The sequence below is a fragment of the Saprolegnia parasitica genome (genome assembly GCF_000151545.1).
Source record: "Saprolegnia parasitica CBS 223.65 unplaced genomic scaffold supercont2.9, whole genome shotgun sequence".
Classification (NCBI taxonomy): domain Eukaryota; phylum Oomycota; class Saprolegniomycetes; order Saprolegniales; family Saprolegniaceae; genus Saprolegnia; species Saprolegnia parasitica.
In genome coordinates, this window is record NW_012156403.1 from 114,015 (window position 1) to 133,394 (window position 19,380).

The 19,380-nt window shown below is 59.3% G+C and overlaps 6 protein-coding genes across 6 annotated transcripts; 4 read left to right on the top strand and 2 right to left on the bottom strand.

Moving 5' to 3' along the window:
- Positions 1-291: 291 nt before the first annotated feature.
- SPRG_03489 (hypothetical protein) lies at positions 292-4,088 on the top strand (the record flags this gene model as incomplete). Its single annotated transcript, XM_012342077.1, has 4 exons — positions 292-1,014; positions 1,060-1,807; positions 1,854-2,285; positions 2,328-4,088. 4 exons carry the CDS (start codon positions 292-294, stop codon positions 4,061-4,063), a joined length of 3,639 nt encoding a protein of 1,212 aa, XP_012197467.1. The 3' UTR covers positions 4,064-4,088.
- A 19-nt stretch (positions 4,089-4,107) lies between these two features.
- Positions 4,108-9,252, bottom strand: SPRG_03490 (hypothetical protein). Its single transcript, XM_012342078.1, has 4 exons — positions 8,358-9,252; positions 8,021-8,305; positions 7,092-7,974; positions 4,108-7,048 (listed from the first exon to the last, which is right to left on the bottom strand). The coding sequence occupies exons 3-4, from the start codon at positions 7,826-7,828 to the stop codon at positions 4,141-4,143; spliced, it is 3,645 nt and encodes a 1,214-aa protein (XP_012197468.1). The 5' UTR covers positions 7,829-7,974; positions 8,021-8,305; positions 8,358-9,252; the 3' UTR covers positions 4,108-4,140.
- A 911-nt stretch (positions 9,253-10,163) lies between these two features.
- SPRG_03491 (hypothetical protein) lies at positions 10,164-10,984 on the top strand (the record flags this gene model as incomplete). Its single annotated transcript, XM_012342079.1, has 2 exons — positions 10,164-10,881; positions 10,962-10,984. 2 exons carry the CDS (start codon positions 10,164-10,166, stop codon positions 10,982-10,984), a joined length of 741 nt encoding a protein of 246 aa, XP_012197469.1.
- Positions 10,985-13,588: 2,604 nt separating this feature from the next.
- On the top strand, positions 13,589-14,347 carry SPRG_03492 (hypothetical protein). Its single transcript, XM_012342080.1, has one exon. It carries the CDS (start codon positions 13,606-13,608, stop codon positions 14,263-14,265), a length of 660 nt encoding a protein of 219 aa, XP_012197470.1. The 5' UTR covers positions 13,589-13,605; the 3' UTR covers positions 14,266-14,347.
- Positions 14,348-15,964: 1,617 nt separating this feature from the next.
- Positions 15,965-16,447, top strand: SPRG_03493 (hypothetical protein; the record flags this gene model as incomplete). Its single annotated transcript, XM_012342081.1, has 1 exon — positions 15,965-16,447. The coding sequence occupies exon 1, from the start codon at positions 16,010-16,012 to the stop codon at positions 16,445-16,447; it is 438 nt and encodes a 145-aa protein (XP_012197471.1). The 5' UTR covers positions 15,965-16,009.
- Positions 16,448-16,490: 43 nt separating this feature from the next.
- On the bottom strand, positions 16,491-19,140 carry SPRG_03494 (hypothetical protein; the record flags this gene model as incomplete). Its single annotated transcript, XM_012342082.1, has 13 exons — positions 16,491-16,866; positions 16,918-16,994; positions 17,039-17,104; positions 17,148-17,204; positions 17,250-17,426; positions 17,477-17,530; positions 17,578-17,670; positions 17,715-17,867; positions 17,913-18,050; positions 18,094-18,273; positions 18,322-18,516; positions 18,560-18,722; positions 18,779-19,140. 13 exons carry the CDS (start codon positions 19,138-19,140, stop codon positions 16,491-16,493), a joined length of 2,091 nt encoding a protein of 696 aa, XP_012197472.1.
- Positions 19,141-19,380: the final 240 nt, after the last annotated feature.

Sequence of the window (19,380 nt, forward strand, 5' to 3'; positions counted from 1 at the left end):
TGGCCCGTGTCCTGGATTGCAACCAAGCTCTCCTAGAACTTGGCGTTCCATGAGCCGGGCGATGCGAACAAACTCTCGCGCGCGGAACGCGCCAGCGGTTTCTAGCCATGATAGGCACCTCGTCGAAGATCAGGACTAGCGACATGGCCCAATCTTCTCGACGGCGTCCTTGCCAACGGTCGCCGAGCGAGCGCCGATCTCGCCCGACACTTCTTTCCCAGCCGAGACCCTTCCGACCTTCCGACAGCAAATGCCATTCGTCCGCAGTTTGCATTTGCCTCTTGGATCACCATGCACCGCGGGCAGTGGCTGCTTCTCGCGCTCTCGCACTGCGCGGCGGCGGCGTGGACCGACGTCGTCTGGTCCGGCATCAACATTGCGGGCAACGTCACGATTCCGTCGGGCACCCGCGTCACGCTGCGCAACAGCAACACGATCACCGGCGAGCTCAACGTTGCTGCCGGCGCGCTCCTCACCGTGGACCCGGCCGCCAACGCGTACCTTCAGGTGGGCAACCTCGAGATCAACGGCGCCTTCTCGATCGGGTCAGAGGCGACGCCGTATGCGAATACGGCCACGATTGCACTCGGCTGCGCGCCCGGGGTCTACCCCCCAGCCAACGAGCGCCGAAATGGCATCCTCGTCCGCCGCGGTGGCTCCATTGCGCTCTATGGGCAGAAAGGGCAGTCGTACCCGTGGACGCTCTTGACGGCCACAGCGTCGGCGGGCGCGACGTGCATTTACGTCGTCGATCCTGTCGACTGGGTTGTTGGTGACGTCATTGTCATTGCCACGACGGACTATGACCCGCGCTTCTCCGAGAGACGGACGCTGGTTGGGTTTGGTGCCGATGGCTGTCTCCGGCTCGATATGCCGTTGGTCTACAACCACTTTGGTGAGATCACGGAAGGCATCGACGAGCGCGCTGAAGTGGGGCTGCTATCACGCAGCATCCGTTTTCGAGGCTGCACCGGGCTTCAGGTCGGCGGCCAGAACATTGGCGGCCACGTTATGGTAGGATCCTTCTTCCACTGCATAAGAGCTTATGATGGCACCTAGATCACCAACGGATTTGCCGCAGCGCAGATCGTTGGCGTCGAGATCTCGGCGTTTGGCCAAGGGGACATCGTCGGGCGGTACCCTATCCACTTCCACCTCTGCGGCGCCGCGCCACCCGGGACGATTCTGCGCGCCAACTCGATTCGAGACTCGTTCATGCGGGCCGTGACGATCCACGGCACCCAAAACGTTCGCGTCCAAAGCAACGTCGCGTTCAACACATCGGGGCACGCCATGTTCCTCGAAGACGGCGCCGAGTTCAACAACGTCTTTGACGCGAACCTCGTCGTGCTCGTGCGGGAGAAGCTCGACGGCCCCTTTCGCCTCGGGTCAGACGACCGCTTTGGCCTCAGCGCCTTTTGGATCACGAACGCCGACAACGTGTTCACCAACAATGCTGTCGCTGGCGTCGAAGGCAGCGGGTTCTGGATCCACACGCGGCTCCTTGCCAAGAACCCGAGCTACGCCACCGGCTTGTACAATTCGATCGTGCCCTTCAAGACGCCGCTCAAGCTCTGCACCGGCAACCACGTGCACTCGGTCTGGAATGCATTTCGCATCGACAGCGCCGACTTTGACGGCGGGGACAAGCCGCTCGTGAACGCCGGTGGAGCGTTCTCGCAAGGGTACAGTCCGACGTCCGTCACGGTCATCTCCGACTTTACCGTCCATCACTCGCGCCAAGGCGGGTGGTTTCGCATCTTTGAGATCGTCCTCGACAATTGGAAGCTCGGCGACGTCCGCGAAGGTACGACCGCTGCTGCGACCGACGACATTTTATGATGCTGGCGTAGGCGTTCAGTTTTTAACGACGGGCAACACGCCGACAGCGCCTGTGAACGGCACGCTGCGCAACTCGCTGTTCGTCGGCAACACGGCCAATCGCGGCAACCTCATCGCGACCGAGTGGCAGAGCGTCGCGTTCCTCGAAGGCCGGTCCGAGAGCGCGTTCATGCTCACGGACCTCATCAAGATCGGTGTCTTGCTCTACGACGGCCCGCACTTTTTGGAAAACGTCGTCTTCCGCAACTACTACTCGCAGTCGTGCATGGGCGTCATCAACCCCGCGATCGGCGCCCGGGCGTTCAACACGTTTATGATGGCGACGACGACGTCGATCGTCAACTGCTCGTTCCCCAACACAGCGTACCCTGTCTACATCCTCGATCGGCAGAGCGACGGCGGGTTCACGACTGTCATCCAAGATGCGTCCGGGTCCATCTCGGGTAGGCACTAATCCTCAGCCGAGGGCACTCATGCGCGCGTAGGTCAACCGGGGGCGATGATTTTGCCCGACTGGGCTCTCTATTACACGCAGCAGTGCCGTCGCAGCCCGTCGTACGGTCTCGCGTGCCCCCATCGCTACAACAACTTTGAGATCGTCCAGGTCGACACGGATGGCGTGAATCTTGCCAAGTACGGCAACCTGCTCGTGGCGCGCATGGACCGTGACGCGAGCTTGACGTCGCCGCCGACGCTTTCATTTGCGGGACAGTACATCCCCGACGCCGGCGGGTACCTCTACCACCCGTCGCTCTCGGTCGGCGCCACGTACATCGTCAACTTTTTGACGCGAACGCCTCCAATCCTCCGCTTCAACCTCGTCAACGGATTTGCTGGCGACGTCCACACGATCGCCGTGTGCTACCCCATCGGGGCGAGGATCACGCGGGTCGTCGACGGCCGCGGCGTGGCGCTCAGTGCGATGCCAACCGCGACGGCGACCTCCTGTACCAACTGCTTCTTCTTTGATGCTGCCCGCGCGCTGCTCGTCTTCCGCCTCCAGCAGACCCAAGCGCGATCGGACGCAACCATGGCGTGTCCGGCGTCGGGCTGTTCTAGTGTCGTCATCACCGCGACGTTGCCGCCGACGGGCACCGGCGTCTCGGACGTCAGCATGCGCGCGTACCCGCTGTGGGCCAATTCACTTGTCAACAGTGCGTGGGCGAGAACGACGTTCACATCACGCGCCGTCGAGACGAGTGCGGTGGCCAGCAACTCGGTGGTCGACACCAACTGGTGCAGCTTCAACGACCCGTGCTTGAACACCGTGGACGCCGGCAACGTACATCAAGGGATTCTTGCCTACGCCCTCTCGCCGTGCAACGGCTTGGGCTGCTACAGCGCCACGTGTCGCTACTGCAAGCTCCCGACGAGTCCATCGTCGCAGCCGTTCGTACCGTGTCCGTTCAAGAGCAGTGTGCCATTGCCTACGACGGCGACCCCGAAGCCAACGCCGCGACCGACGACACCGGCGCCAACGACCATGCCAGTGACCCAGTGCTCGGCGCTCTTTCCGGCGGAAACAACAACCCTTGGTATCTCGGCTCAAGTCGACACGACGTGCCCCGGGTCTCTCTTGGCTGGCTGCATTGGCTCGACGCAGTGTCGGTTCTGCGCCACAGCGTGGACACCGCAGTCCGCCGGCTTTGCGCCGTGCACTGGCATGACGACTTATGTTCCGCCGACGGTAACGCCCAGGACAAGTGCGCCGACGACACCCGTTCAAACGACCACACGCCCAACCTTAACGACGGCGCCGATTCGAACACTTGCACCGACGCGAACACTTGCACCGACGCGAACACTTGCACCGACGCGAACACTGGCACCAACGACGGTGGCACCGACATCTGCAGTCTGCAGCGTGTCGCCCGGCGACTACCAGATCGGTCTTGACGTCATCGCAGATGCTTCGTGCATCACCCAAGGCGGTCTCGGATGCATCCCGAGCTCTGGGTGCCGCTTCTGTGCGCGGGTTTCCACCATCCCGCCGTCTGTGTACGTGCCATGTCCTCCGTCGTCCATGGTCGCTCTCGCCTCCAATGGCAACGACGCTGCGATTCAAGTCGTTGCCGGCAGTCTTCCGACGGTAGCCATCCTGGCCGTGGCGCTCACCGCCCTCGCCGTCGCATTACTCGTGTTTGCGCATGCGCGTCGGGCCCAGCGTGAGGCGCTGACGACACCGTCTGTGCTACTACCTACGGAGCCTACTGAGGCCTAATCTGAATACATGTACATTTTCTCTCACAACACAACAACAAGGACCTCGCCAAGGGCAGTAGTCGGTGTTTGTCGTACTTACCAAAAGCTAAACGCGCGCCGGTCGGCGTTGTCGTCGATGGCCTCGGACCCGAGAAAGACATCTCTCGAACTCTCAAACGGGAACTTGGTGCCGCCAAGACTCGCGAGGTCGGCGCCGTCGTCAAAGAACCGGTGCGACGACAGGCGCGACGTCGGCGCTTTCGATCCGATGAAGCCCGGGGCTTTGCCCGTAAAGTACGACGATCCAAAGAGCGAGAGCGGGGCCTGGAAGGCGCTTCCAGAGTCGTCGGGCGGGCCGAGCGCCCACATGTCGTTCTCTGCCAGCTCTGTCTCGAGCGAAGCAATCATGCGTTGCTGCTCCTGCAGCTGCGAGTACGTCAACGACACTGACGTCGGGTCGGCGTCGGCGGCGCTAAAACCCGGCGGTGCCCGCACACGCGACGCCGTCGCCACCGGTTGGGCCACTGGTGGTAGCGACACCGGTGGCAGCGCCACGTGATCAAAGATCTCGGAGATGTAGTCGTCGAGCTGCTCCTTGTCGTCGGGCATAGGCGTCGGGCAGTCGACAGCGACGAGTTCAGAGTCATCGACGTCGCTGGTGGCGTCGCCGTCACTCGATCCAGACACGTCCTCGCTTGTGCGTGTGGAAATATCATCGTCAATGGCCGTCGACGTCTCATCGTCACTCGTTGCTTCTGCGCCAGCGTCGTCGGAGACCGATTGCAACACCGGCGGTGTTTCATCCAAATCGACTGGAGGCTTCGCGGTAGGCGATGACTTGTCGACATCAGTGGCAACGGGGTAAGGCCTGTCGAGTGCTTGACCTTGACCTTGATCTTCGGCATCCCTCGGAGCATCGGGCTCCAAGAGAGGCGGTAGGTCCAGAGGCTCGGGAGTCGCGATGTCGTTCGTCGGCAGAGTCGCGACGGGACATGCCAGAGATATTTCCATTTCGGGTGCCACGACGTCTATATCGACCACGACGAGTTTGTCGACGCTCTCCCCGGCCATTGGAGGCCCCCGAGCTGCTGGGATCGCCATCGCATTCTTTATGGCGACGGTTGTCGTCGTCGCCGGCTCGTCCACGCGCTGTTTCTGGGCCGCCTTTTTCTTTTTCGGTAGTTTGTGCACTGCTTTGGGCAGGTCGTAGAATTCAATGGTGGTCGCTTGGAGGCACGAGACTTGCAAAAGGCGCTTGGCGTCGTCGGCGGCCTTGGCTTCCTTCTCGCGCAGCAGCTTGCGCTTCTCGAGAAGCTTGTTGACCGCCGGGCGTCTAAGAACGGTAAAGGCCCAGCTAGCGTCCACATCGGCTTCAATCGATTCCATGTCAGCGATCAAGACGTCGGGCAGGTCGGTCGACGTCTCACGGTTGCCATCGGCCGTGTCTTCGTCCGTTGCAACATCGAGCCGCTCGTAGCCGAAGCGGTCATCCATCGGGCACTGCTTCGTGTCGGCCACAATGACGTCGCCCGTGTAGTATAGCATTTGACCGACGACGAGAGCAAAGCAGAGCCAGATGGCACACTTGGCCACGAGCACGTACCAGGCGGTGCCGCCGCGTTCAAGGCAGGCCGCCACGTCCGTCACCAAGCCTTGCAGCTGAAGCTCGAGTGGCCCCGACGACGTCATGACGGTGACGACGGCATGTTCTTGTGTGTAGTAGCAGCTTGGCGTATACGTTACGTTCAATTGCAGCGCCGTCGACGGGTGCAGCACTCGCACGCTTGGCAACGGCTCGATGCAAAAGCCCGTGGTACCGTCGCCGCAGATGCAGTCGGGGCACGAGGCACTGAGAACGGAGAGTGGCAACTCGCCGGCGTTGGAGACGACGACGGCGCCGACGGCTGCGTTATGAAAGCGGAGCGTCTCGATGCCGTCAACGCTCGTTGCGTCGAGAACAGCCTTGCCCCGGCCTCCGAGACCGCGGACCACGATCGGCTCAATGTGGCTCAACGAGTTGCGCAAGTAGATGCGCCCGACGTACTCCTTGACGAGGTCGGGCGCGAACCGGATCGGGCCGAGCTGGCACACCTCCCCCGGCGCCAGCACGTGCTTCTCGGTCGCGTCGGGACTCAGCATAAAGTTCAAGGTTGACGCTTCGCGGTTGTGCCACGCAGCCACGCACTTGTCGTCATCGGCATGGCTCGCACAAAAGAAGACGTCGTTGCTTGCGTCCTTCTCGATGACGAGCCCGACGTCGATCGTGACGTTGGACGGATTATGGACCTGGAGAAACGCGCTGGAAACGTTGCCGAGGTGCGTCACGGGAAAGACAAGCGTGCCGTCCGAGAGCTTGGGCCGCGCCATGGGCATGCGCACGAGCATCGGCGCAATGTGCACGAGGTCCGTGTCGAGCTGCACTTTCATCTCGACGATCGTCTGGCCCGACGTCTGCAGCTGCGCGAACCGCTGGACGCGATCCCGGTACGCGTCCAAGTCGGTTCGCGTCACGAGCTGTCCGAACGTCGAGAGTGGCGGCGCTTTGTACCCAATGGTCTGTGGCACCATGCAGTCAGCGAACCGGTCGCGGTTGCTGCACGCGAGCGCATATGCTGGCGACACGATGAGCTTGGCCACTTCCGTCGTCGCGTGCGGCTGCAAAATTGAGCTGCCCGATATGATTTGCATGCGGCGGTCCGAGACGCGGATGCCGGACACCGCCACGGGGTGCGCAAACGTACTCGTGTACAAAAGCGAGATCTCTTCGGCCTTGCCGGGGTACAGCATCGGGAGCCGGACTTTGGGGCGCGCCGGTACAATCGTCCCATCGACCGCCGTGTAGGTCACATGAATATGAAGCGTCTCGGTTCGCGTCACTATCGAAAGGGCCACGCCGTCCATGCGACCGCCGGCCACCGGACGGACACGCAGCGCCAAGGACGCCACATAGCCTGGTGCGATTGTCAGAAGCGGCTGGGCTTGGACCGGCATGTTGAGCTGCACCCTACAATCGGGCGTCAGTCGAGACACGCATGGAGCATGTGTACTTGGCCATGTGCGCGCTCATCGCGTCAACGTGCGCCTGACTACCGTAGGCAGGATGCCGGCGCATCCAGTCGTTACCGGCATCCGCGACCGACGGGGCGACCGCCATCGATGGCAGCAGTCGGTCGAGCGAGTACCGAATCGTGTCCGTGTACATGTGCAGCTGGGTTACATCGATCGCGTCGGCGTTGATATTGGTCAAGTTGAGCGTCTCTTGTCGATGTGTCGCAGTGGAAATGTTGCCGAGGTCCCACACGAGCGTCCGGTTGCTCGTCGTTTCCATCGACGCATCGACAAGGCCCTTGGCCGTGTCGACAACCAGACACCGTGGCACCGACGCCACCGAGAGCACGTGCTTCGTGCCGTTCGTCTGCACCCGCAATGCCACTTCGTCCACATGCAAAACTTGACGGCGATCGCACTCGAGAATGACATCCGGCCACCGACCGCCCGGCGTCACCGTCGTGTCATTCGGCCATCGTGCGACGGTACACGTCGCGCCACGCACCGATGCGTCGTCGACGTCGACGTCGACCAGTCGCAGCGGCACGTCAAACTGGTTGCGAAGCGTCACGACGTGCTTGGACGGCGACGAGGCGACCGCCGTGTATGTCAGCGCGCCGTGGAGTCGCCGCGCTTGGTACACGAGCGAAATCTCGGGCGTCGTCGAGATGTTGGTGTGTAGCGTGAGCGCGCCGGTGACCAAGCCAGCGATAGGCGACTGGTATGTGAGGATCATGGCGTTCTTGACGCGCGTGTAGGGCGCGATGACATGGGATCCTTGGATGATAACGGAATGTGCGGGTCCGCGACGCGGAGACTCACGCCTTGCACGAGCACGGGCACGGCGGCCGTGTTGAAAAGGTCCAGCGCGATATGGTGCCGCTAGAACGTCGACAGTTGAGATCGGACAGTATCGCGTGCAATGTACCTCGTCGTCGGACGTCAAGCAGCCAAAGTCCAAGAGATGCACGTCCACATGGAGACCGCCAGGCAGCACAGTGAGGTCCACGGGCAACAGCAGATTGTCGACGCTCGTCTCGATGCGCACAAAGGCGTTAAAGTTGCCAGCGACGCCGGAGGCGAAAGAAAGTCGCATGATCTCCTTGGTCGAATGGGGCGGAATCTCCCACTGCCCCGCGCTGTCCGAGTCCGTCGGTGGTAGCACGAGGTGCAGAAAGCCCTCGGTCGTAAACACCTCGTTGACGCGGAGCACCTATTTCAGAGCATGAGACCGGACTCGTACGTACTCGCAGCAAGCAAGAAACCTCGTCGTACGGGTTGAAGAGCAGGAGCGACGGCTCGTAGCGCTGGCCGGGCGGTACGATCGCGACGTGCACGTGGCTCTCGTACGCGTTCAGGCGGCCAGTGCCCTGCACCGTATATTCGATGATACCCCGCGACGTGTGCAGGTGCACGGTCGCTCGGGTTGTGCCGGCCTCGCGGGGTAAGAAGAGCAGGTGCATCGAAGTTGAGCCCCCGGGTTTGATGACCATCGGAAAGAAGACGTCGGCAAACAGAAAGGCCTTGTCCGGGACCTCGGCGTTGGTGATGATGAGCGCATCGTCGTCGTCTTCGTAGTCGTCGGCGCCGCCAAAGTAGCTTATCTCGAGCGTCCGCATCGATGGAATGCCCGTCTTGGTGACGCCAAAGTCGACCCACGACGGCGCGAGGCGGACGACCGCGTCGCCAAAGGTCACGTCCCGCTCGCCCTTGGTCTTACTGCCATCCATCGCGCCTATCAGTGTTGGCTCGAGGTGCACGCGCGAGTCCATCTGGCTGAGGCCACGACTGCCCGCGACGCGAAATGGCGGCTCTGGCACGACCGCGGGCGATTTGTACAGCACGCCGCCGAGCCAGACCTCGACCTTTTGGCTCTGTGGTCGAGGCTTGGGCAGTGCGTTCTCCGCTTCGTAGGCCTTTACGGAGGCGTACAGCTCGTCGTAGTCCAAGTGGCCCAGACGCAGGTCGTCGTCGGTCCCGAGCAGCACCGCGTCGTCGGTCGTCATGGGCGCCGCTCGCTGGAAGTCGCCCATCGGCATGTCAAGCATGGCACCAACCGAGCGCAGTGGCATGCACAGCATTAAGAGAAGCATGAGCGTCCACCCGCGCCCGGGTCTCCATGCGCCAGCTCGTTGCTCCATCGACGTGGAACAATTTCTCAATGCCACGGAAACTCGGGCAGATCTTTCGACAATAATATAATAATATTTTGCATCGCAAAGTGGCATACAAACACCAAGTATAAAGACCTGCACCCCAATGTATACACAAATAGTGTGACCTCTGGATAAAAAGCGCTTTGTAATATCACTGCTCGGTTGAAAGCGGGCCCCAATCTCGTGCCAAGCTGTCCACCCGACGCACGGTCTCGAGACCATCGCAAGTGCTTCTGGACATTTGGTGATACTTATGGTCGTCACTGTGTTCTCTTCTAGTGTCGTGGAGGCAGTTTGCTCTTGCCTGTTGCTGGATATTTTTCGTTAGATGGAGCACGCGTCGCTTTTACAACCTGCTACTGACTACAACAGCGACGGAAAAGCATCGCTTCAGCTAGCCAGGAGCCGTGCGTTCCAGTACAGAAATGTATGCATTGTATCGGTCGACTGAAGCAGTGACCGTGACGGGCTGCCTATAAAAAAGCGAATTGCTCAGAATTGCTTTTTTTCTGCGTGTCAACGCCGTCAGCCCTTTCCAACCAAGCAGCTCATCAAAGCGGCGATATATCCATCAATCATGCGCACCTTGAGCTTGCTGGCGTAGGCCCGGAAGGTCGCTTCCACCTGTGGTCTTTAAGCCAGAACGAGGTGCTCGATCGCTTTGTTGTTGACGAACGCAGTCCAACGGACGTCCCAACAAGATCGGTTTTACCCGAGTAATATAGTCGACTGCAATCCGTTGCCCTGCATTTTCAATCAAGGTCGTCGTGTCTGCGCCCAAGGGTACATACTTTACGTACAGAGTGCCCTTGCTGCACGGCGCGTTGCAGGGCTTCAACGTACACTATATCGTTATCGAATCGAACGCACACTAATTACCTGGCTTCGAATTTCCCACCAATCACAACTCGCACCATGGACGATGCTGTGCTGCCCGTTGACGCGGTGTCACCCGAGGTCCTCGCCGAGTACACGTACCGAGCCAACGCGCAGTTGCCGCCGGCGGACGCGCAGGAGTACCTCTGGCGGGTGCGGCATGAGGCGGCGGCGCTGCCCGACGTCACAGCGGTGGCCATCGCGTCGCTGCCACCGCCCGCGCCAACGACAATCCACGACATCTTCCTCCCCGACCTGCCGCCTTTCCCAGCCGACCGCGGGCTCTCGGCCGCGCGGGCCATGGAGATCACATCCGACTTTGCCGACGTCCGACAGTACCTCGTGCATGTCGAGACGAGCTATGGGATTCCGCGTACGATGGCCGTGCCCAAGCTAGGAGACGAAGATGGATGGCGCAAGGTCTTTGCCTCGACGCCACCGCATGTGCGCACCTTGGTGCAAATGGACCAGATCATGACGCGCCGGCTGCTGCACACGATGCTCCATTGGCTCGAGGACGATGATGGTGACGTCCCCGCGCTGTCACGGCTGCGCGCTGTGTGGCTCTACGCGCTCCTGGCCCGCCTCGACAAGCCGCTCCTCGCCGACATGGATGCGTGCGTCCGAGACATCTTTCGGTGGTGCTGGCGTGCGCGCAGCCTCGCCCCGTCGACCGCGAACGTTGACGCGCTCAACGCCGTGCTGTGCATCTGCGGCTTTTTGGCCAAGGCGAGGCGCCGTGATGAGTCAGTCGTCGGTTGGATAGGAGCAGTGCCCCACACGTGGAATCTCGACTGTGGACTTTGCCCGTGCATTGTACTACAGCGGATTAAGCAGTGTACACGCCCTACGCGTTGTAAGAGCAATAAAACAAAAGCACTGCTCTATAGAAGCGACGACCAGATCGTCCAAGTGGGCGCAACTGAAGGTCGTTGCAGCCACGACCGCGACAGCCCATTGCCGTCCGATGATTTCCACAAGGGCAAAGAAGGGGCTCGTACGTGTTTGCTGTCGAGTACTATGGTTGGAAGAGGATGGACAGGCATGGGTTGAAATCGAAGCTACTGGTGCGAGCTCGAATGGGAGCCTGATCCGAGGTCGGCGGATCGCGCCTGGAGACGCCGCCGATCGAGGCGACGCGCCCTGCCTCATGATTACACTCAACAAGTAGCTTTCTCGGCGATGAATATGCAGTCGTCCCACGTTATGAGCAGGCGCTGCGACGACGCGGCCGCCGCCCGCGCTCTCATTGGATCGCACAAAGTCTTCTCAACTCGGCGTAATACGTAGCGTGTCGTCCATCGACTAGCACCTGCGCCATGTACTGCCTGACCGTATTAGTGTACATGTACCGGTACTGTACGATCGATGCCTGGATCTCTTTCACCTTTGACCGCCACATGGGCGGCTTCAAGAACGCAGCAGCTGGGGTGCGACATGAACAGAATAATCTGCATCCAAGAAGGCAGCAAGATCGGCAATTCGGCGCAGTGCAACGTTGGCGGGGCGGGAGGGATCAGGCGTCGCACAGACGCGATGGAAGCCATCAGTTGTTGGGACCCTCGTCCGCCCTTCGTCACGGCTTGACGCGTCTTCCTGCGTCCGAATGTACCGCGGTTCATCTTGGGTTCGTCCTGCCCATAATGGCACAGCCAAGCACCGTAGTTTGCCATGTGGCAACTTGGTCGTTTAGTATCGTATACACCACGTGCTCGTATGCACGACGCCCCGAAATCGCTCACTAATAACAACGACCAACACCTGATGAGCGCTGGCCTCTTCTCACATGGCTCCTGCTTCACTTTCGTGAGCTTCCGGCTCGTCTAGGCCAGCCATTCTCATGTCGTCTTCTAAGATCGCCAAAACCTTATTCCATCGCTCCTCCCTCGCCTCCCACGACGCCACGTTTGCCCAATCATTAGCTAATTTTCGAATCGGCGGGGCGACGCGCGGGGACGAGAGACACGATCCTTGTTGTCAATGAGGCTGCTGCTCATTGGTTGCGGCAACATGTCCCAAGGCACGGCAAAACCTCCGCCTACAGCCGCGTGAACTAATGGCGAGCTTCCATCAATTGTCGACGCAAAGCCGCGTTGAATTGTCGCTTCAACCCGCAGAGACGTCAGTGCTACTCGGTAGCGCACCAGAAAGTAAGCAAGAGGCTACCGCCACAGCCGCAACCGAGGTCCGCAACGGAGGCGCCGACAATCCGCCATAGAAAACCACGACGAATGACCCATTAGTTCATGGCGGGTCGCAGATGCTCGTTGAATAATCAACCCTGTATTTTTAGTCGTCCTCTCTGCGGCCGTGAAGAGCTCACGAGCATATGGTAGTCAAACCTGACAGTTTGCCTTCAACGGATTGCGCATTCTCTGCGCGTGTGGCTACAACGCAAAGCGCGAGGTCTCAGAGCGCCACTAGAGCACCAGAGTAGGATAATGAACCCCACTTGGCCCCCGAGGATGGTGGATTGAAGCCCAGGGAGCGAGTCTTGGTATGATCCGGTAGCGAGTAGCTGATCTCGACCCGTAATACATTCGAGCCAGCGACGGGACGACCGAGACAAAGCACGTCCATGATTCCCTTGCGAGATCGATCGCGACCACGGACGGGCGATACCCCAGGCTGCTCGGAAGAGCGTTCAGGCGTCCAGCATCTTCCGTGATCCCCAAAGCTCGAACCATCTGGCTTGCACTTGGTGCTTGGTGGTGGCCCTTTTTTCCTGCAAAGTTCTCGGCTGTGGAGAAGAAGCTTGCTGCTTGGGTTTCTTCGATCGAGTAGCCGCTAGCGTCGTAGCTCGTCGTACTGGACGCACAAATGAAGCCGAGGCGCGACGGCCATGTCCTATGATTGGGTACTGCAACGGCCACCCAACAACAGCCTTCGCATCGAAATCACTGCAGAACCCAACCAAGACGGAGCCACCGACGAGCCACTCCACCGCCGCCTTGAGCGCCGACAACGACGCCGGTAGCCGAGGCTGGTGGTCGTGTCGTCGACCGCGCGGCTGTCTAGCAACGCAGGACTTTGCCTCCTTAGTACCCTCATTAGATGCGAACATTGGATGACGTAGTACCCGCCGTGCGACGGACGACTGGTCGACGGTCGGGACGATGCGCGAACGGAACGCCGCTTGGGATAATTTTACTCTGCGTGAGGCACCTAGAACGCATTTGGTTGTGCAAGACCTTCTCGTCGGTCCGTCCTGCTGCTGCCAACGACGCCGACGACGAGTTCATGGTGGTGTATTGCGGCGAGTGTTGCACCCGCGGGCAATCATATCGTCAGGTGGCCGCGCTGTCACGGGCCGTGTCACCACTCTAGCAAGTTTACAAGCTGGATGCATCGGCCGGTTGGCCGGGCCTAGAAAGGCGCAGTGTCCCACTCTGCACCGAGTTATATACCCACCGGCTGTTGCGTCGGCAAGCCGCAGCATTTTCTTCACTCCACAATTTGCTTTGTACTCGACAAGACCAGGATGACTACCGGACGCTCGTGGTCGGAGGACTTTACCAGCATGTACCATGACCCGCGCCCGCACGACATGGCTCACCGGTCGTGGTCCGTCTGCGACGACTACACGCCGTATGCGCCCACCGAGGTCACAGCGTCGCCGTCGTCGTCGTCGTCGGACTCGGCCGAAGCCGGCGCGATCACGTACCCGCAGGCCACCAACATGGCCCACAAGTGCGGCTACCGCACGGGCAAGTGCTTCAACCTCCGCGCGCAGAAGCGCAACGGCAAGGACCACAAGCTCTGCGACTTCCACCGCGAGAAGGCGAACCTCAACCAGAAGAAGCTCGACCGCAAGAAGCGCCTGCGCCGGTTCTCGCCGTACGACGAGAAGCCCGCGCCGCTGAGCCTCCCGAGCCTCCTCGAGGAGGACAAGGTCGAGGACGACGACGAGCTCACGGCGTCGTCGCCGACGCGCATCGATGACGCGCCGCTCGTGCTCGGGTTCGACGAGGTCGAGTTCTTTTGCCACGTCATGACACCCGAGATGCGCCACCAGACACCGAAGGCCGAGCCCGCGCCACTCTCGCTCGACACCACGTGCCGGAGCAGCGACGATGCGACGTCGTCGGCCCTCGACATGCTCTTCAAGTCGGAAATCATGTTTTTCGTCGATCAAATGTAACTTGTACGGGCTGCGACTAAGCTCACCTCACTAAAAAGTGTAATAATATTTAATGCAATGTAGCTCTGCGCTACATATTGACAAAGTCACATCGTTTCGCCAAGTACGAATACCTTCATCACTCAAATCCCTATCGCCCCATGATCCCTCCGACAGCGGCAAGTGCCATCATTAATGGGCAAGTGCGCTGTAGTTCAACGGGTAGTCAGCCGGTAGTCAGCGCCCAATGCAAACCGCTCGCACAGCAGAGGCGGCGTTTCCGGCGAAGTGTTCTGCTGCTGTAGAAAGGGGCGGCACCAGCCCATGCACGGATCGTTGAGGCAAGCGTTGGACGTTGGCGCGGCCGACAGGCTATCGTCGGCGGGCGGTGATCATGACGTGGGACGAAAGGGCTATGCCAGAGATCGTAGCACGCGATCCGTACTACTGCCATGTACTGCAGACAGACGAGAACATCCAATACTCTCGGCTGCCATTGCCCGTCGCTTCCCGACGCACCGTGGCCCGGTGCATAGAATGCTGCTTGAAGTTCAACGCCTTGCCGATGCAAAAACCAAGTCCAAACCGCAGCGTTGATCCTAATTTTAAGCCGGCGACCGAATTTATAGCGAAAACAGGTAGTTTTTCACTGCAATGGCCTTGAATAAGAGCCATGGCATGCTCAGGAACGGCAGAACGCATTGCCGAGGGAGCGATCGCAAGGTGGACCAGGCTCTGTCTCGTTGGATTGCATTATCGTCGCGCGGTGACGTGCCCCCGGTCTGGGCGTGATGCAGGGCGTGATGGGGCAAAGAGACCAGGATCGTGGCAAGTGCAATGTGCGGCTTTTCTATTCAGCAGAACGTGGTACTCAATAGCAATACTCGTTGTTGCGGACGTTTATTGGGCACGCCACACCAGAGCCAACGGCGTGTTCGAGCACGTTCGATGCATACCTGATCGGAATCTGTATGACGAGCGGTCGGGCAACGGCTTGCGGCAAACTGGGCTCCATGAGGTAATCTGAGGCAAAGTCCTATTTTTGTGCAGAGTCCGAATTTCGGACCTTCCGGTATTGCGTTGATCCGGGAAGCAAAGTGAAGAAGCTCTGTTCCGCAACGTTTTCGTTTCGCGGGCACATGTCGCGCGGCTTCAGCAGCATAGTCCACGGCTTCTACGGCAACGCGCGACGACTCCAATCCGTGAGTCTATCTACAGTACTAGTCTACCGTGTACGAGTACAAGAGTGAGTGGATTGCTTCCTGCGCACTCCATTCGATGGTTGTGGGTGGGTACCGCTCTTTCCCGCAACATATCCGTCGGCGGCAAGCGTACCGGGTGCCAAGGACACGACGACAGCGCGAAGGGCTGCGCTGTTACTGCGACGCTCCCGGCGACCACAAAAATGTTCCGTTCCCCAGTCCCGTCGCTGTCCGTACATGCTAAATCGGTAAACGACACTGTGACCCACGTGTCGCGCGCTTGGTTGGCGGCCACGGCGCACGGCCGCCGCATAGAGCGGTCACGGCGATCCCGTCGTCAACTGATGGGAGCGTCAGCTGGGCGAACGGATCGTGTGTGAGGCCACGGTGTCTCGCGATGCAGACACAGCTGTGTGTATACGATACCATCGCAAACCGGCAGACACATGTGTGTTTTCAACGCATGGGCGCCTGGTGGAGCTGACGGAGTGCAAATCGCTGTGCTGTGAGAAGGTGATCCCACTTTTTGTCATCTTGGTCACCGAAACTCCCGCCAAAATCGAATGCTCAAGCTGGTGGCCGTCGGCGCCACCGCCATGTACGCCGGTGCGTCCGTGTATATTAGCCTGGTACAGCACCCATCAATCCTGCTCATGCGCGATTATCGGGTCCAAGCTGTCTTCTTTGCCGACATGTACGACGCCGCGGGCCGCTTCATGGCACCGCTGTCTGTCATCGGAAGCGGAGCTGCCCTTGCAGTCTGGCTAACCAACCGGTCCGAGCTCATATGGCTCGCGGGTGGCCTCTGCATGGCGTCCATTTTACCGTACACTACCTGCTACATGCTGCAGCTCAACGCGACGCTTCGAGACCCGCGGCGAACGCTTCGGCGCGGCCCGACCTGGCTCCTCAAACGACTGCAACAGTGGGGTCACCACCACGCAGTACGCTCGTTCTTGAGCGTCACAGCCACCTCCACGATGCTATTTGGACTGCGGTAGGTGACTCCGAAGTATTTTATACTAATAGAGTTCTTGTTGCAAATCAAATGGGTCGCTCCCAGCGCAACGCCTCGTCGAGCTGCTTCTCCAGGAGCGCATTTCGCGAGCTCAGGTACACAATGTCGTTGTGGGCTTGCTGCAGCAGCTGGACAGCCGTCGCGTACTGACGCTGCATCTGCAAACGCTCGGTGTCCCATGCCGATGTGAGCTCCGAGAGCATTTCTTGGAGCTGTGTTTTCGTCTGCGTCTGCGACTCGGCAAACGTGTGCTTGAGACGGTGCATCTCTTGGTTCATCAAGAGCGCTCGGTCGCGCTGCTTGACGACTTCTTCCGCGAGTCGTTTTTCCTTGTCGACGCTTTCGTTCAAAATGCTTTCGAGCTTGACACGCTCGTCTTCGGCCTGCGTCTTGAGCCGCTGGCTACAAGCGTCACGTTGTTACTTTTGCGGCTTCGAATCCGATAAAATGCACCGTTCTTCGGCCAGCGCTTGCTCGAGGAACGACTCCTTTTCTTGCTTCATTTTTTGGCGCTCGTCTTCTTGAATTGCCTGTGGCGGCATGAAGACGAGGACTCCGACTCGGAATTTCGTACTTGTCGGAGCTTCTCGTTCTCTTGGAGAACCGCCGACTTGGCTGCAATGTCGGCTTCTTCTTCGAGCTACTTGAACAAATAAGGGTGCGCCGGAATGGAATGGACGCACAATTTTTTCTTCGACGGCCTTTTGTTGGTCTTTTAGACTCGCGAGCGCATCTCGCTCCTAAGCACAGGTGACTCGACTGCTGCGACATAAACACTATTATACCGCAATGAGCTGCTCCTTCATCGTGTCGATGACAACCAAGAGCTCGGGAACGCGGGCGTCGCGTTCGTTGGCCTTGGTGACGTCTTGGTACGTCTGAATGTCGCTTTGAAGCTTCTTTTTGATCGTGCCGTAAAGCTCTTTCTTTTCGCGAAGCACTTTAGTCAATTTCGCTTTGTCCTATAAATTTCAACGCGTTATTGCATCAAGTCAATGTACGCTGGTATGACTTGATGGAGGCGCTTGACGCGCTTGATGCCGTCGATCTTTTCTTCTTTGACCGTCTGGGAGATTTTTTCATTATTGGGAATGTGTCGACCATGAGGAGTACCTGCATAAAGGCGAGGATGTTGGTTTCGTTCGCCATACTCTTTTGGCGCTCGGCTTCGTACAAGGCGGCCAGTCGCTCCTTCTCCTCCCACGACTACACGCGCCGTCGACGCTACATCACGATAACCGTGATAGTACCTGCTGCTTGGCGCGCTCGAGGTTGGCAATCATCTCGTCCATTTCGCGCAACGCGTCGGGATTGGCCGGCACCGCCACCGAGTTGCCCTGGACCATTTGCCGCAGGCGCTCAATCTCCTCGCGAAGCTCACGAATCATCTTTTCGTTGACGTCCTGCAGCGCGTAAGACGATGTCATTCCAATAAGATATGAGTGGACCTCGTTCTTGCGCGTTGCATTCTTGATCGACTTGGCGCGGTTGGCGTACTGCAGCGTGCCCAGCGACTCGTCGTAGTTGTAGTCGGCAGGCGATACCGCTGCGATCATGACAGTGAGCGAGTTGCCACCCAGTGACTCCTACATGCACGTAGAAAGAGAAGGCTCGCCAAGAGCGTCGTACTTGGAGAAGTCGCGTCAGCTTCGAGTCGCGATAGGGCACGTGGCCCTTCTTGGACCGATCTGCGAGCATATTGATGACGTTGCCGAGGGCTGAGAGACTCTTGTTGATAGCGGCGCCTTCCTTGAGCCGGTCACCGGTCGCACCCGTCTTGGCCGCGCGCTCCGAGCCCGCCAAGTCGACCTAGTACACATCCTCTCTTGTCATACAAGAACGCTAGGAACCAGATACGAGGTTGATCTTAGCGTTCATGATCGTCTCGCGCGTGATTTCCCCCAGAGTCTCTGTCTTCTTGGAGCCGATTTTGATTGTAAAGCACGAGTGCGACCGCGAGCTTCGCTCGTTCATTTGCGTCGCCGCGACCTGCCGGACCTTGTTGCCTTCGTCGATGAGCCGCGAGACGTCGCTCGGCTCGCGGACCACGAGCTACAAGGCTCTGTAAAATCAAAGAAGGGGTAGGCAACCCCACTTCGGCCAAGTGCTCCACGTAGATGCCCATGTTGGGGTGCTCGCGGATCTTGAGCACCTTATCGGACGGGTTGAGGAGGTCCTTGATGACTTCGTTGTAGATCTCAAGAAACGAGACGGTGATGAGGTACTTGGTCTCATCGTTTGTCTGCGCCTCGACGCGCCTAGCAGATGCATTACATCAATACACACAGTGAGTTTCGACAGGAAGAAGCACTACCGGAAAAGGTCAAAGTTCATCTTGGGAATGATGCCGTGGTCGTCGCCCGACCCCATCATCGTGTGTGTCTTTCCAGACCCGGTCTGACCGTACGCAAAGATCGTGCCGTTGTAGCCCTGGAAAGCCTGGTCCACGAGCGGCTGGGCCACTTCGGCGTACACGGTCGCTTGGTCCGAGTCGACAAAGTAGCAGTAATCAAACGTGAACTTTTTCTTGGCGTCTTCCGCGGCCGCATTCGGGCTCTCGATGCAAATCATCTTGTCCACAACCGACACGATCGTCTTGGCGCCCATTTGGGTCTCCTTGCCGCTCATGGGCCGGCAGCGCACGGCCACCTTGACGTTGACGTCATTGGACGCCATCGACACTTTACAAGGACGAAGCGTCGGTGGCGTTTCAGAGCTTCGGTTGCCATACAGAGATCCTTTTTGGTGGCAGCTTGTGTAGTAGCCTACTACACAAGCTGCCACCCTACTACGACTACATGAACGTTCATGTAGTCGTAGTAGGGGCGCCCAATACAGTATTCCAGGTCCTAACGATCGCTTCATGTTCGGTAGGAACGCATTTTCAACCGAGTGCCCAAGGTGCCTCTTGCATCT